Source organism: Rhinolophus sinicus, chromosome 2 (genome assembly GCF_057876585.1).
Source record: "Rhinolophus sinicus isolate RSI-liver-muscle chromosome 2, RSI-T2T, whole genome shotgun sequence".
NCBI classification, from domain to species: domain Eukaryota; kingdom Metazoa; phylum Chordata; class Mammalia; order Chiroptera; family Rhinolophidae; genus Rhinolophus; species Rhinolophus sinicus.
The window spans coordinates 9051620-9069589 of NC_142502.1; the positions used below are offsets into that span (position 1 = coordinate 9051620).

At 43.7% G+C, this 17970-nt stretch overlaps 1 protein-coding gene across 11 annotated transcripts in view; it reads right to left on the reverse strand.

The window, feature by feature from the left end:
- The window catches only part of ARID1B (AT-rich interaction domain 1B), a 398476-nt gene that overhangs the window by 38097 nt on the left and 342409 nt on the right, over positions 1 to 17970 (reverse strand). For 6 of the 11 annotated variants that reach the window (XM_074333745.2, XM_074333741.2, XM_088795341.1 and 3 more), the window contains 2 exons: positions 17358 to 17486; positions 1924 to 2069 (listed from right to left, as the gene is read on the reverse strand). In XM_074333745.2, the coding sequence (XP_074189846.2) occupies positions 1924 to 2069; positions 17358 to 17486 (275 nt within the window). The remainder of the gene's footprint in view (positions 1 to 1923; positions 2070 to 17357; positions 17487 to 17970) is intronic. The other 5 variants (XM_088795342.1, XM_074333747.2, XM_074333743.2 and 2 more) reach the window with 1 other exon arrangement.

The following is a 17970-nucleotide window of genomic DNA, read 5'->3' on the forward strand; positions in this document are numbered from 1 at the left end:
CCATAGTAATACGTAATTCTAATCTTTTAATCCAAATAATTTTTTGAAAAAAGCTCTAAAGGAAAAAAATCCCCACAGCCTACCATCCTACTTCCCTAGCATTTTCAGTGAAGAAATAGTTGTCACATTCATACTCGCACTGACTCCATTTAAATAATTACTTGCTCACTGAAGCTTGTAGCGATTTGTCACTACACAGGAGGACGTTTTCTGGCCCTGTACACCGTCTACAGCACAACTGCTGGAACTCAGTGAAGAGGATGCTGGATGCCAGGGGCATCAGCTGCTAAGTGAGGCTCAGAAAATCCCACTGCCAGTCCGGCCGTCGTTTGTATTATCTTCACTTTTTCCAAAAGTGTCCTTGGATGGAGAAAATGCTTTGCTGTCATCAATGGAAATTGATCTCCATGGGTTCAAACCATGGAGACTGAAGTGATGACGCTCCCAGCCATTTCTGGCCCATCCCCAGAAAAGCTAAGTGGACACCGTCAGGCCCAATCTCTCACTGGGAGCTCACTGTCCCATTCTGGGTTCTTCTGTCATTCCCGTTTCCCTCAGAGACCAGGCCAGTTCTAGCAGAGGCACGTGCGCTCACCAGCAGATACACAGTGAATGCTAAGTCGTCAATATTCCTTGGATGTGCTGCATGATTACTTTCTATCAGGTAGCATTTGACTTAATAAAGCTGAAATAAAATCATATAAATGTGCAGAAAAAATTTTGATAAATGTTTAAATTATTAAAAAGTCAATGTTTCAAAATGCACAATGCAATAAAAAAAATACTACTAGTCTGTACAAAAGGCTGTGAGGATAAATGGCCTTTCATTGAAAAGATTTCCCCAGTATGAAATAACAAATAGCTGAATTATCTGAATAATAATAATAAAAAAAAACCCTCTCTGTGAATCTCCATTAAATTGGTTATCTCTTAGGGACACATAAATCTTCTTATGCAGGGCACGGTGCCATCTATTTGTTGTGGGTTATTTTTGTGGCTCTGGAGTCCAAAGGAAAAAGGGAAAAATGAGTATTGCTAATAGTAGGTGAAAATTTATTGTGTCGTTTCAATGCTCTGAAGTAATTTCATTTCAGCAAGCCAGACGAAACACATAATGTCATCACCCAAACACGCTATTACCTGGGACAGTGCTGGAAAGGGAAGGGGAAGCTTCTAGCTAATAGACTGGCCAAGAGCTTGGCACTTTGCATTGCAAATGTGAAAACACCCACCTCCCTGGATGAACGACCACCTGCTTAACATCAGGACGGACCCTGATTTATTTAAAAACTTTCATTTGCACTAGTAGTTTCTAGTTTTAACTCTTCTACAAACTTTTAAAGAGAAATAATCAGGGAAAGGCACTATGAAATGAGACGCTAGAAACCAGTACTCGGGAGCTCAGACAGGTTGCAAGCCCAGCCTCTAGCTGTCTCTCTTCTGCTGACAAACAATAGCTTTGAGGTGGATTTTCAAAGATGGAGAGGTTAGGAAGGCAGAGAAAAGCAGAGAGAACAAAAAAAAAGTAAGAAAGGGAACAAGCCTCTAACTCCACAATGTTTTTCTAACACATCAAAAAGCATCACAGGACACCCCCTGGCTACTCACAGCTCTGTATTAAGTCAAGGAGAGACGCCTACCCCAAAGTGGCATCTATCACTCCAACAGGGAGGAGAAAGCAACAGGTCGGTTGAATTACTGACCTTTATGTAAAAAACAATTTACATAAAATGTAAGGTAACCCTCAAGTCTTCAAACAGTTGGACTGAGCAAGTTTCCAAGAAACGGAAAAGCAGTCTTTTCCCCCTTTTCACCAAACACTCCAATTGCTTGACTTGCTCTTGTACATTCAGCGCTGCTCGCCTACGAGGAGAAGAGGGAGAGGCGGGGCTGCTCTCAGAAGCCCAGAGCCGCCAAGGTTACCTGCGGAGCTGTTCACCATGTTGGGCGTCATGCTGTAGGGCGGCGCCTGGGTGTTCATGAGCCCCGAGCTGTTGTTCATGGGCTGGCTGTAGGGAGAGCTGGAAGCCATGAGTCCACTCTGATTCATGCCCGGGAAACTGCCTTGCCTGCATGGAGAGAAAGCACACGCATACGGATACTGACCACGCACATTACAGGTTGGCTGGGAGTCATTTCTCACAATGCATTTAGGCAAGGGGTGGGGCCAGTAGTTCTCACATTTTCCTTAAAATAATTTATTTCCTGGAGAGAGAGGCTGAACTCTTATTGCTTGGTAATTACTTAAAATACTTGTACTATGTAAAAATTCCAGATAATGTAAATTCCACAAATAAATTACATGTTTTAAATCATGTCAAGTGTTCCAGGTTATGATTTATATAAAGGAATATAAGCGAGAAAGGTGGAACTTGAAATAAGAACAGGAATTACAAAAGCAAGCAAAATTAATTTCTAATGTTTAAAAAGATCTGACTCTATTAACTTTAGTATCCTCACATCAAAAAAACAGAAGTCAAGAAATGGAAAAAAAAAAAGCAGTGTGGGAATACTTAAAAAAAAAATTCGTTGACTTAAGTGTTCTGATATAATGAATATGGGAGAAAGCATTCCCAAACTCCCTTCAAGCCTATTATACAACCTTCTGAAATTAGGTGCTATGAAAAACATACCAGTTTCCCTATTTAAAATTACACAGTAAACATTAGGCTTCCACGTCTTTTTGTAGGATTTCTTCTGTGACAGGAAGGAAAGGGAACTAGACTGGCTGTAAGTGTCCCTAATAGGCTCCTGCCCTAACAGGCTCACCCCTTCCCCACCGCCGTACAGACTCAGGAACTTAACTTTTGGTGACTTCATATGGTTCGTTTTGTGTCAATACATAGAGACAAACCTCTTCACTCTTGCAAAGCGGCAAAGGGCACGCTTTGATTTGAAGGCGACAACTGTCACACAACGTCATTTCTCTAACGGCAGGTAATGGTGGAGGGGAGGGGAAGATTTAAACAGCAAGGTGGTTTCATTCTCCCAGGAAAATTACGGCAAAGAAAGATGATGGCAGTGTGGCAAAATCTTGAAAGTCGAGCTTGACTACCCCATTGCAGTCAAGCTTGGCTTATGTGCGCAGTACCTTTAAAAAACTTTTCAAAGTCTTGGCTGCTAATGTTTACTCTTAAGAGTAAAGCTAATGGGAAGGGTAAAAATCCAGACACTTTGCTTATCTGTCCAAATTAATTATGATTACAGCCCCCTCCACCGCCACTAAACTATCATTTGGTGGCTCTTAACGGATAATAGTAGAAAATTTTAAAGAGATTCTTTAAGGGATTAACATAAGTCATTAATAAAAATGTAGTATACTATTCTTTTTGTGTAGGCATTTTCTACAACGAATTTTTGCTTGTAGAAAAAGTTCAAACATGGTCTGTTTGAAAAGTCAAAGTATCAAAGGTTTGAGTGTTTTTCTTTTAAGTATTATACAAACCATTCAGGGAAATTCTGTACAAACGAACACTTGATGGCTTGGAAAGAACATTCTAGAAGGCTGAAAGACTAATGGTGTGAGTGTGGCTCTGGGAGAAAGGAGTGCTAGTTCACCCTTGAATGCTCCACTCACTGAGATTCCACTCTGAAAAACGCCAGACTGCTGAATCAGAGCTGTAATACCCACTGCAATTCATTAAGGATGGATCTGAGAGCATCCAATGGTTTCTGATTAACCTCAGATCGTACATCCTTATAAATACATTGCCCAGCAGCTGTACACACATTCCTGTACGGTCAGGGTCGTAACATGAGCCTGTGGATAGTTGGCATTACCTCAGACATTCAGGTTTGTTGAGATGTTTTCATTCAAATGAAAGACTATTTAGTAGCATTTATGGAACTGTTTGAAAAGAGAACAAGTGGCAGCTGTTGGAACCGTTCTCTCAGTTTCTCAGCAGATAAAGCACAGGAAGAGCACCCTTAACTTACGAACAGGCAGTGTTTTCTGGGGACTACTTCCCAGGCAGCCATTGCTTCCAAATCTCAGCCCACCTGACCTGTCCTGCAAGATCCAGACCAGGGGCCACCTCCTCCATGCAACCCATCCCCATGCTCCACCGGGGAGCTCTGCCTTCTGCAGGCTCTGTTTTCATAGCACTCTGCTTTCTTTGGTGTCCTGAAACAATTTAGGTGCATGTTTTGGCTCTTTCAGGTTGTGTGTGGGCGCCTCCTGAGAGGAGTGACTGAACACATGACAGAAACTACAAAATACGTTTTAACTGAATTGATAGAGGACATTTTTATCACTGTACATAGGAATTATGAAAGATGGCCACCTTTTAAAGCTTCTACCAAATTCAGTTTCACATGGAGTATAACTAACATGTGTATGAAATTAACAGTTCTTCAAGCACAGTTGTTTATATAACAAGGTAGAAACAAGAATCAGAATATAAAATCTACCAGGCAGATGGTCAGATGAAGTAACCTCAAAGACCACATCTAACCCTAATCTATGATTTCTCTCCCAAGTCTGCAGTGTCCATCTTCAATCACCATAAGATGACGAACGTACATCTTAAAGAGGTTTTTAAAAATACCCTTAAAATAACAAAAAATATAAAGGATGACAGATTTGTGTGTTGGATGTCCGTTGCTGGTTACAATGGTCCTCAATGAAACTGCATCTATAGTTTTCAAGAGTCTGGTTAAAAAGCGAGGGGTCTTAACTCTGTCACTAGCCCCATTTTCCACTGTCACTAGGATCTGGGAGCAAATCACGCTGGCTTTCTGGGCCTCAGTTTTTATATACAAACATGGAGGGACTGTTAATAATTTTAACATTACTACTTTATGAAGGATCTACAAATATGCCTGGCACGATTTCTAGGCACTTCACACATTTAATTTTTAAATTCCTGGAGGAGGGTAGGTGGAATTATGCTCATGTACAAAATAAATAAATAAATAAATAAATAAATAAAGATCAGAGATTAAATAATTTGCAGAAAGACACAGAGCCAACAAGTGGCAGAAACAGAACTCCCCAAGCCTGCTTTCAGTCCAGTGTCCTATACTGTTTTCTCTAAGGGCCTTCACACTGCTAACACTTGATGAGACAAAGTGTAATGACATACAGCAGTCTACTGTATACCTTTCTATTTGTCTACCAGACTCATCTTTGGGGGGAGAAAGCTGACAGATCAGAACGGCGGTTTCCTCTGAGCTTCCTGGAGGGCACCCTTTGGCGAGATGGACTCAGTGAGAGGTGGTGGAAGTAAATAAAATAGCACCCTGGGCAACTGCTTCTGGAAAGGAGTTCATCCTGTGTGCTGCAGGCCTCTGGGGTATCCAAGTGGGGAAATGAGTCCTCGCAGGAATGCAGGGCACGTGTGGCCATGAGCACAGCCCCTGGCCGCCTGGCTAAAATGGGAGAGAGCTCGTCTTTCATCACCGCAGAAGAAATCCTATTTATTATTACTTTGGAAATTACTGGCAAGACGACTGGTAATTTTGAACAAGCAAGATGGGCTTAATACTAAACAAGAGTTCTCAATGCGCTGTTGAATTTTAGAAATCGAGGCAATTCGTATTGTGGAAGGAGACGTGAGACGGCCGCCTCTGTGATTAAGCCGAGCACTGCCACTTACCCGGGTGCAGCTACCGTAAAAGCATTTCTGTGGCTCACAACAAACAGCTTATTTGGTTGGGCTGCCTACCCTTCCTGGGACCACAGCAACCTCGGAAGCCGGTGCCTTTCCAGAGGCAGCACTCACCAACTGCTAAACCCTTTCTGACCACAGTGACATTTGAAGGCTCCAAATGGAACTTGGAGAGCAAAGAAGTCAATCGCTAGACATTTTCTTTTTTCAAAAGGAAACAAGAGCAGGCAGAACAGAACAAAACACCACCAAGCGAAGATACAAACGGAAATGAGGGAAACATTTTCGATATAAATAAGACCCTACCAAAAGGGAAGTGGTAGCTGGAAGAGCAACGTGCCCTACCTTGACCTCTGGGTTTGTGACTCACTAGGGGTTTCTAGTCGGTCTATGGACTGAGGTCATTTTTGTTACAAATTACTGCTGTCCTGATGCCACACATTCCTAGCCTGCAATGGCTGTGGCAATGAATGCCCTATAACGTCCCGAGAGGGAATTCGATAGACACTTAAAGGGAACGTTTTGTTGCGGTTATGCTGCTAAGGCAGCTCCTGGGCTGCGCCCAGTGCAAATGACTGTGGCAGGCGGTGCCACAAATCACAGGGTGCTGACCTGCGCTTACGGGGGCCGGGGCCCACTGGGGAATGGCCAGGCACCATTCCCTCATGTCAAAGCATCACGTGGGGGGTTGTCATGTAGACACGTGGAGCTGCGGAATAACCAGAAGAACGGTATTTAAATCAGTCTTCGGTGGGGACTAGATGTAAGTGTTTAAGATCAGATCTGGCATTCAGTGACAAAACCCCCGTTATTATAACGAGAGTAATTCAGAAGTGGGGCTGCACATGCATTTCCCTCAAGCGATTCTGGTCCTGCGTTTCAATCCACACACACACACACACACACGCGCGCGCACACACACACACGCACACACGTCATTTTTATAGGTTCTCCTTTAGTCACTTTGGAAATTTCTTAAACATCACACATTCATCTGCCAACAAAGGGCTGGCTTGGGGGGAAAAAAAAAAAACAGAAACAAACACCAGTTTTAAAGTGATAATGTCCAGTGCTCCACTGTGAAGGCAGAAAGCGGAATACATCTTCCCAGTACACTCTGAATTTAGCAGTTTAAATAGCAGTACGAAATCCATTTCTAAATATCTTGTTTTTGAGTCAGCTGCAATAAAATTTAAAACAGTCTGTACATGACGGTGGTACTTTAAAAGAATACTTAGGCCACGTTTTTAGCACTGCCATCGTTTTGTTCTCAACAGTGACAGACAAGGAGTGTGAACTGCACATCTGGAAAATGGATGGGTTTCTGATACAGCTCTTTGGAGAAGAGGACGGACAGACATAAGAAATACTTTGGAAATAGACACCACGTGAGTGAAGCCTCTCTGTGCAAGTCTCAGGGCAGACACACAGAGAGAAGCCCCACCCTGAAGAGCCCCAGCACGTCCACTGAAAATATCATCCACACGTTCCAGATGAACATAAAAATGTGTGCTCTGTTAGAAAACCGTGTATGACTGCCACGTGGATCTTTCTCTACATGGACTGTCACTATAGATGTAGTTTGAGTTATGAAAGCAGAAGAGATTACTTACTCACTAGATATATTAGGCTACCCCTGAGATTTGGGGGCACTTTCCCACTTCAACCCAATAGTTATCAGAACCAGGAACCTTTGAAACGCCCCATTCTGGTAGAGTCGCTTCTTGGAGAACTCCAATCATCTATATAACATTACACAAAACGCCCTACTTTAAATGTTGTATAAACACAAAGTATTTTCACGTGTATGTGTCCAGCAACACTTAGACCTAAGTTACACAGCGACTCTTCGAAAGCAATACCAAGAAGGGCAAATGCAGCTGAGATTATTTTACATCTACTATCTGAAGAGGGAAAAACACTCCCTGTGTCTCCAAAACAACACAGTTAAAACAGAAAAGAAGGCTGCCCCAGCGCTGGCCCATTGTTGGAGTGGTGATTCCATCAGTCGGCCTGCCAACACAAATGCATCAGCAATTCTGGGGGCAAAATCATGTTATAGTTTCAACAAGCTAGTTGCTCTGGGTAGATGTCGATCCTGTGCAACGAAAGTGGCTTCATATCATTAAACCAAAGACAAAGAACATATACATAGCCAATGACTTAAAATTTACAGGTTTCTATAAAAATGCACAGCCACATGCTATTAAAACAAACCAACTACTGCACCCCTTTCAATCAGGGAGACATGTTAGAAATAACTAAAATGAATTAGAAATACCTTCCATTTGGTTGGTGGTTCCAACCATTTGTTCAAGGCAGGTGTTTTAAGGTAAGTGTGGGAGGAGAGGGGGAAGGAGGAGCACAGCAGTTGTCAAACACAAACAAACAAACAAAGTCAAACAACCAGAGCAGCGAGGGTCAAATGACGCCCAGGCTGTGGGTAAAGTGGAAGTGCCTGTGCTGGGGGCTTCTAACTCTGAGGAAGGGATGCCGGCCCCTCCGCCCATCACCGCAGATGAGACGTGAGGGACAGGAAGGGGAGCCGGTCAGGTAAGGAGCAAAGGAGGGGGCCTGTGGGCATCCAGGAGCAGAGGACGGCTGGTGGGAAGAGAGGCAGACTAGTAAGAAATGAGAGTGGGGTGGGGGAACTCCAGGTCTGTGAGGTTTTGTCTGTATCCTAAGAGGAAGAGGTTGAGACGAGATGTTCTTAGGAGAAATGGCATAGAGAGATTTGTGCATTGTTCTCTGACTGTACTGGAGGCTGAGGAATGAAGGTCGGGCGCACAGGTTGTGTGGCTATTCCGACAGTCCAGGTAAGAGACGACAGGGCCCTGGAACCAGGACTTGGTGATGATTGAGACTCTGTGGGGAAAGGAAAGGTGCACCAAGATGGCTCCTGGGTGTCTGTCCAGCTGCACAAGAGGATGGATGGTGGGCCGTCACTGAGAAAACACCGGACAGATATGAGTGTGACTCGGGGCGTGTTACCTGATGTGCCCCTCAGCTCCCAAAAGGCAACGTCACGGAGACAGCTGGAGAGGCCAGTCTAGAAAGCAGAGAGGAGTCCTTTAGCTCACCTTCCCTCCCCATGCAGGAAGGCCTTTACAACACTGAGTCTCTTCTCTAAGGTCTCCCCTCCTTGTGAACATGACTTCTTTCCAACGCAGCCCGGTCCCTTAAAGAAAGCTGATGTGTGTAGACTGCCAGCAACAACGCTACAGCAAAATTTGCCATTTTCTACCTAGAAATTAGTAACACTCCAAACCCTTTGGTAATCGACACATGTAAGTCTTATTTTTTCCCTTTAACAATGGGCAAAGGGGAATGTTATTTTTCAGCAGCGCTGTGACAAAGGCCCTTTCAATAGAGGGGTTGCAGTTCCCTCAGCATGGTCCCGAGAACAGTCTCTTCGTGGATACGTTTAGCGGATCACTCTCCAGAGAACTGCTCCCTGGCCTGTCTTCACCACTGGCCTCTGTAACGTGGTGCTGCTCACAGGGCTTCTCGGTGACTAGAGACATTTCTCCCGGTTGTCTCCACCGTTCTCCAAAAAGCTGTATTTTCACCCCTGCATCTTGGTGAAGCTATTTCCACCACGCACTGAGGAATACTGCATAGTCCATCCAGGGTTTCTTAAGAGCCTACAACACCAGAAACACGTTTTCCTTTCTGTTAACTACTTCTTGCACACTTCTCAGAGGGTCCCAACCTGTGATCAACTCTGCTCCTGGCCTTGTTGCTAAAATGGCACCTGGTGTGCAATTTCAAGATTTAGTACTTGCTTTGCACCTCGATGCAGGTATCCGGTTTGAGCTGTTCCTAAAGCGGCTGACTGCTCGTCACCTTCTCTCTCAAAGCAACCAGGAGAACAAATAGAGCTCAGGGTTTTGAAGTGAAAGATTTCCTTGTGGGGGTATGAAGAGACTGTAGAAAGTGTCTGGCTGCTTGAATTTCAGTAATTGACAATTAAGAATGTTCTCTTCATCTCGAAGGTGGTTTTGGTCTGTTAAGCCCATTGTTCTGTAATTATAAATGATTTACTGGCAATTATACAAAATAAATTCAAAGTTTCCCTTTTGAAGATGCTTCACTCAGAGATTTTGACGTCAGCACTTCCCAGGTGACGCCCAGCACTCCGGCCGCCTCAGGCCAGGGCGCCGACAAAAGCCACGGGGACAACAGTGGGTCCCCAAGCCTGTCTTTTCCCTGCAGGAGGTGACCCCAGAACTTTGTGGGTTCTGGTACACGGAGCTTCCCACTGGCCTCTGCCAAGATGCAAATGTTGCACTTCCTGGTCTGGTGAAAACGATACCCACTGTGCCGCACAGAAGAAAAATGAATAGTCACTGACATCCTTCACAGAAAGAAAAAAGTGTCCCCTTTTAATTGCCTTAAAGATCTTTACTTAAAAAAACATTTATCTTGAGATCATAATGCCATTAAAAAAAGAGCTCCAATAATTTACAAGGAGGGCCATTCCTTGTCAGTGATGGGAGCACCCACCGTTTCCACCAGGACATCCCCTTCCTGGGTACAAGGGACAAGGGAGAGAGTGACCTGACCAGGGAAATGGGTCTCCTTCGAGGTACAGGCACCTCAGACATGGTGAGCAGATCAGCTCAACAAATACTGAGCTAAGTAGCAGCAAATCTAAGTGAGGTTTTGGGAGTAAGATAATTAAGAATGCACAGATCTCTAGGCATTCATAGACGTCTTGTACTTTAACGGACCCGTCTCAGCTGAAAAACAACCCAGAAGAACAGATTTTGGGTCTTGAGATCTCCATCTCATATATTTCGCCACAGGAATATTTTGGAAAACCCTTTAACAAAGAATGTACTAGTCCAGGGTTATAGTGCCAGGAAATATATTAATGTAGTCATTTCTAACTTAAAAAAAAATCCTCCTAAAATTCTTATAGATTTCCTGAGCTAAATGTGGCCTTTGGCCACAGAGTTACTTAATTTAAGCAAAACACTGTTCAAAGTTAGGGTAAAAATGTTGCAGGAAAGTCCTGAAAACTGAGCAAAAACAGTTCTTTATGTCCTCAGTCACCGTGCCCTGAGAAGCAGGAGGGGCAGGATCTAGCAAGTTCTTACCTGGTGAGTATTTCACAATCAAAGGCAACCCAGTAACAGTTAACTTTCAAAGCAAGGAACAAAACTTTTATAGCTGTTTGGTTTGGTGTTTTAATCTATGTAATCGAAGTCGAGTTCAAAATAAGAATGAAGGTCAAGATTAACAGGAACCGTAGGGAGCTGCTGCCGGGTTCCCCGAAAATAAGACCTAGTTGGACCATCAGCTCCAATGCATCTTTTGGAGCAAAAATTAATATAAGACCTGGTATATTATATTATATTAATTATGTTCTATTATATTATATTAGACCCAGTCTTATATTATAGTAAAATAAGACTGGGTCTTATATTAATTTTTGCTCCAAAAGACGCATTAGAGCGGATGGTCCAGCTAGTTCTAATTTTTTGGGAAAACACGGTACCTGCTAAGAGGCCCATGAGCAGTCAGAGAAGCCAGCCCTCACCTGTGATCTTCACATGTGCACCCACGACACTCCCCAAACCCCCAGGCTGGGGGAAACGAAGACGCAGATCACAGCCTCTGCAGCACTAATAAACTGTTCCTGCCGCCTGTGGCCCTGCGCACTGCTGAGGTGACCAAATTTCAGACTGGGAACAGCTCAGCACATCCGGTATTGGCCTGAAAGCCTTGCAGGTTGGCGGTGAGGCCGATGCTACTTACTACCTGCGAGATACGTGATTTCCACAGTTCTGCCATTTAATGACTGGCTGGGCTGCGTTGCTGATATTTTTGTGGTGATGGGTGGCCTATACTGTTGAATCTAGATATGACAGCCCCAGTTTGTCTGGCGTGAGGGTGGGGGTACGTGGCGGCAGAGATATTGAGGGTCGTGAGTTAGACGTGAAGACAAGTGGCCTAGACAAGTCAATAGGGCACTCTCTCCACTGAGGGGAGACTCACCTGGTTAGTAAGAGCCCCAACCCAATCACAGGTATTGTGAGGTATCGTGATAGTAGGGCTCTGAGGCGCAGACCGGAACATGGACTGAAGACACTGTGAGTGAAGAAGGCAGGAGCAGGCATGGTTGGGAACCTGGAATATTTCAGTCTAAGGAGGACACTGACGTCTGAGAAGATGTGAACAGGCAGAAAGTGAGAGGGGCTTCTGGAGGAGAACTGCCATGAGTAAGAGAATGCCAGAGCTGAGCCCCTCCTAATTCTACCCACTGTCCACAGCGCTAGCCCAGCATTTTCCTCATTCAGTGTCCATCCGGAAAGGCACAGCCAACGGCGTCTGAGTTGGCACATTGCTGCCACTCCCTCTCTGCCTGTCTCTAGCACTCTTCAGAAGGAGGAACCCCAGTGCCAGTCCTCAGATGTGTCCTGTCCTTCACCAGAACCACCCAGGGCTTTATGAAAACCACGGGCCTGTGAGCCTCTGCCTCCCATGGTGGGCATGAGGCTGTGTGTATGTTTACAAAATCTCTAGGTAATAGTCAGTCATTTAGGGAACATCACAGACTCTGGCCCACCAAGAGCTGGCTGTACATTTTATACTTTGATCAGTGTTTTACTATTGTTTTCTTATTTGAAGACTAAAAAAATGTACTTTGTGGCTGCCCTAATAATTCTGTAATTCTGAAGACTTGATCAAAACCATAATCTTAAAATACCAACATAACATTAGTTTAAATTCTAAATTTGGAGGAGAAAAAGAGCTAAAAATTAAAGCACGGGATTTAGATGATAATGCAGAGGCTTACATTTAACTGTAGAAATAGGAACACTATTTAAGCCTTTGAAATCTTTCTCTCCACCTTTCAGTAACATGACTTTTCAAATCATAGCTATTATTTTAAAACCTAATTGTCCAAAATCCAAAGGGCTGAATTCTTTCTTAACACAAATCTCTCACATCCCTTCCGGCCCGTGGACCCCACTGTAACTCGACACAGACGTTCTCGTCCCTTCTCTCCAACATTTGAATGCAAGATCTCCATCAATGTATTTCCACCCCAGTGGCTCCTGGCCCATCGGCAGGACTGCGTGACACTGGCTTCAGAGGAAAATAATAGAGAAAAAGTGCTTTGTTGGCAAACAGCAACAGGGAGATGAATTATAAACACATCAGTAAAGAACAGTTGCTGGAGGTGTGTGTGGGGTGCACATGAGGCTATGTACCCAAAGGAAGACAGACCCACTGGGCTTTGTAAGTAGAGCCGGTTTGTTTCAAGCAGAGGAAGACCACCGCTGAAACTCTTACAAAACACCCAGCCACGTCGCGTCAACATCAATAGAGCCGGGTTGCTACTGAACCAGCTACCTAATGGCTAAGACTCCATGGAATGTAACTTGCCCTGTTAGAGTGGCTAAGATTCAAAAATAACGTCGATTAACATCCTCAATCTCCTGTTTTACTAAACACAGAAACATTTTAAAACTAATTTCAGTTATCCTAGTTTTTGGTATGACAGAAAGTATTAAAATCTAAGTGTCCAGACTTGGGGTTGTGATATTCTGCATAAAAATTCCCTTCGAGGCAAGCAAAGGAAGACTTTTCAAACAGACTCACTTTTTTCAAAACTAAGAAGTCAAAGAGTTTTCCTCCTTGTGACGTTCATTTAGTCTAGGGTGAGGTCTTTTGGGGACAGCAAGAGGACAACAGATAGCGCTTGTACGCGCACTGGGCAGGTGCCTGCATTCATCCGGGTACAAATGCCGACTTCTGTTTCTCTCTGCACGGCTCGGAATCCTTACTGTAACAGCTACACCCCAGTCACAAGAACGAATGCAAAATGCTCAAGCAGGCAACCGAAGGATGACAAGGACAGAAATTCAAACCCATCTGTGTGCCATCAATTAAACTGCTGCTTCATCTCAGGTGAGATACGGTTCCAGAAACAAACCACCCCCGCCGTGTGCCAAGTCTAAGTGGGAATGTGTGAAATTTCCTTTTGGGTGAAACAAAGGCTGAGCTGATGGAAAAAAAAAAAACCAGACCACAACCTAAGGAGTAGGATCTCCACTGAGACGCTGGTTAATACTTGGTTTCTAATAGTAGAATTGCCTTTAGACATGAGAGAGAACTAAAGTTAAGAGATATTTTTTGAAAGGGAATTACAGAGATAGCACCGAGCAGCAGGGAGAGCAGTGGGACCGGGAGGCAGGGCCGGGTCTGCTCTGTGACTAAGTGATCCTGAGTGGGCAATGTCACAGGTCGCGGCTTCCTACACCAGCACACCAAGGGGTAGGCACTGGCTGACATCCAAAACCCTCCCAGCTCTGGGACATGACACCAGAGTAGGTGACTTCATTACTGTTACACAGAAGTTTTTATTCCCTCTCAGGCATGAAGGAAAGAAGGCATGCTGAAATAAATTCTATTAATCTACAACTGAAACTACATCCTCTTGGAACCTATTCTTATGAAAATATTATCATCTTAAACATCTGCGCCAGAACATTGGCATGAGCCAGCTCAAGGCATCCAAGACTTGACTGAAGCGGATACAGAGGAGGTGCTGGGGGTGGCAGATCAAGGTATCAAACCTACTCTGGCCTGACAATCTAGGGCTTGCCAGGCCTCCTGTAAGTTCACTGAAGTCACGCATCAGACCTGGAGCTCATCTCCAGGGAAACAGTCTGGATAACTGAAATATTCAAATCCATACATCATGTATATTTAGCAAAGGTGTCAATTATTGACACTTCCAGGTGCCACCCGAAGCACACTACATGACGGAGAGAAATTTATGTCATGTGTGTATGTACACGTGTGTGTTTTAAGCATAAAGGTCACTGGTAATGGCTTTGGTCATGCAAAGCTATCACACACTGTATTTGTAGGCTGGGACTCATGCTGATGCTTCTTTAGGAAGCAGCAGCTAAAGACCTTCCTGAACTTCTGGCTGACTTTGGATCTCTATGCTCAGACGATGTGTCAGAACCCTTCCGACATGAGGCTGTACACCAGACTGAAGACGGAAGTCGTTAGCCATCCCTGAACTAGGCTTTTAGTAAGACCAACCAGTATTTCTAATGCTCTGTTTCTCATCACTTCAAAGGAATATTACAGTCACTAGAAATGCTTTACACACGGCAATGCATTTTCTGAGTAAAAAATCTATTACTGTGTCTGGGGCGGGGTCATGGACAGATATAAATTAATTTCAAATAACTGGATATTATTACTCAGCTAATCTACCTGATACATAAGATTTACTACATTCTATTGTAAACCCTCTTATAATCAAAATAAGGGATTCCTTTGTTGAAAAGGTGAAAAATACGAAACAATTCATCTCTATGTTCCTTAACTTATTCAGTGCAGCGGGTGGGTTTTATCGTTGAAGCGCCACTCTAAAAAAAGGATTTAGTAAAACTGCTTCCAACCAGTTACACCTGTGTGCTTTTTCTATGTATTATCTTAAATTCAACTGGCTGAGAAAGCCTGAACATACTGATCACAATCCTGCATTTTACAGCGAACTTTCTGTTTCTAATTGCACACACACTCTTTCTCACCCACTACTTTCGTCATTGATTTGTGTTTTTCAGATTCGTTCACAGGCTCTAGCCCCTTTGGGATTCTGACCTGAGAAAGAAGTCATTATAACAAATTGCAAACAGTGTTTCTGAAAGGCTTGAACCACTTCTTCCTTTCCAAAAGAGAAAGTGACACTTAGCAAACTGGCTTTGCAAATTGCCAACTTAACCTAAACCTGACAGAGCTATCAATGGGCAAAGAAAACAAAAACAAAAGCAAAAACAGGAGTTTGTTGCAATGAGCTGTTACGTCAAGCAAAAGCATGTTGAAAATCAAACTTCTTAACCCACAGCGTTAAAACATGTACTACACATGTTTTCTCACATTCAAGCTTCTGCTTAAAAAAAAAAAAAAAAAAAAAGGCACAACAGGTTATGTGTATTGCAAAGTGCAAAGGAAGGAAGATTCCAAATAGAAATAAAACTTTCTTTTCTTTCTTTTTTAGAAAGAGCACTGTAGACATGAAAGACAAAATTCAGAGCTCACAGCGTTAGGGCTGCAAAGATGAGCCGTTGCCAAGTGTGCTGTATAAGATTTACATAGAAACGCCAACATCTTTCTTTTTCTTATTTTTAATTAAGGAGGAGGTGTTGTGTTCTAAGGAAGCTATCTGGATGCTGCTGGCTGAAACGCAGATTTGATCTTCTCGTGCTGGTTAGCTAACATTGATTTTCTGCCCCAGTGGAAGAGATTTTACTCTGATGCATGCCATTTAAATTCATTTTACACAGCTGCTTAATGTGGCTTGGCAAGGCCCAGCCAAACCAGCTTTGTGGGTCTAAATAGGACTCCTGAGTTGGGAAAGGACAGATCCTATGGATTAGCAGCTGATGATAAATGCTTTTCTCCCCACCACTATCTTCCTACTGACTCACGAAGTGACCTTGAAGGCAGCACAAGAAAAGAAAAAAGAGGAAAAGCCCATTTTCTCCAAATAAGGATGTTCACCTAATTCTCTATTTGTTATTTCATTTTTAGGGTTATGTTTATAGAATTCTGTATTTGTTGGTCCACATTTAGAACCATGTTTACAGGATTTTAGAACTCTCAATTGCAAAATCATCATTTGCTCTGCTGTCTACACAAATGTACACTGAGTGTAAAACTATTAAAACGCTCTCCGCGTCGTGCGTCCATAACAAGCAGGGAAAGCAGCTCTATGAGCTTAGCCTTTAAACAAACCCAGCTGACTGCTCCCTATTTCACTCTGACCAAGAATGTGCTATGTTTCTGCTGAGACCAGCTACGCAACACGATTCAATCTACACAGGATAATCTGAGTGTCACTGTGTGCAAAACGGTATCACTCCTCATACTTTTGCTTAGTAAATCACGCAACAATCACATACTTTAAGCACATTCACTGACGTACACGGTGACAGCCGGATGTTCCATAGGCTTGTAGGAAAGACGAGAGACACTTTTTTGTTGCTGTATGTAATTCCTGTGCTGTAATTGATAGCAATATGGCAGGCAACACTGTGTTTGTAAAGAAAATTCTGTGTTGGATTATTTGGTTGTAGTTTCCTGGTGACTTCAACGTCCTAAACCTCCTCAGGTGGAGGAAATAATGGAAATCTTTGGCACAGACGTGTGTTCAGTGATGCCGTAATGGAACCCCCGACTCGTCCTGTTAATAACCCAAGTCACGGGTCCTGCAGCGAGCCCCTGCACTCTGACTGCAGGGGTGTGTAGGAACAGGTCACTGGAGTGGCAGGAGTGACAGTAAGTCATAACGGTGCTACACAATACAAGTTCCTGGACAACAAACACAACGACAACAACGGGGGAAAGGACACCATATAGGGGACTTGATTACTGTCACGCAGATAAAAGCTTTTATTCCCTCTCAGGCACGAAGGAAAGAAGGCATGCCGAAAGCCATGCAGAGACGATAGGTCTGGGGGTCAGCATGCAGGCTGCTACCGAACTACCACAGTACAGTACCATTAATAAGACTGAAAAGCAAAACAACAAAACAAACAGAAAACCCGAAACAAACAAAAATAAACAACAAGACAACCCCCTTGGAGATGGATTTCCTCTTAGGTCTTTCACTGTCTTGTTCTGGGTGTTACTTTTGCAGCCAGGTGGCACGTTCATTAACAGTTTAAAAAAACACCCAGGTCCCGCAGCGAGTCAGGGTATGTGGCTACCTACCCGTACTGGTCAGGCTGGTGCATCATGGGAGCCTGAGAGTTGCCATAGTTGGGGTGCTGGGAAGAAAACATGGGGCGTCCGCCAGCCCCAGACTGGCTGGGATAAGCAGGCGACCTAATGTATGGTGGCCTAAAGCAGAACAGAAGAACAACTTCTTTGGATTTGTTCTGTAGACAAGTCTGAATCCCCCTGTCCATTCTGCCGTTTCCACACGTAGGCGTGGAGGGCTACAGAATGTGTCATAATACTCCGTACCACGCAGCTGCCTGGGAGCGGGACTGGGTAACATTCCTTAAACAAAAAGTAATGCTGTGGAACAGGGCAAAGGAGAGAGCAGAGTAAGATTCTCAGATTGAATCTCAGTTCACGGTTCTGAAGAACAGCTCTGACTTTGGTAAAAGCCGAAAAATATACAGTCTCCATTTAAATTCCTGGAGAGCTCAAAAGGGCAGCATGTGAAAGTATGGCTTTGGAATGGTCTCCTGGTTACAAATAGACAATGCAAATGCATGGAGGTGTATTTATATGTTAATTTATATAAAATGATATATAAACTGATTCAGAAAGGGGGCATAGCGAGACTTTTTAATCAAAACCTCTATGGTTCTCCTCT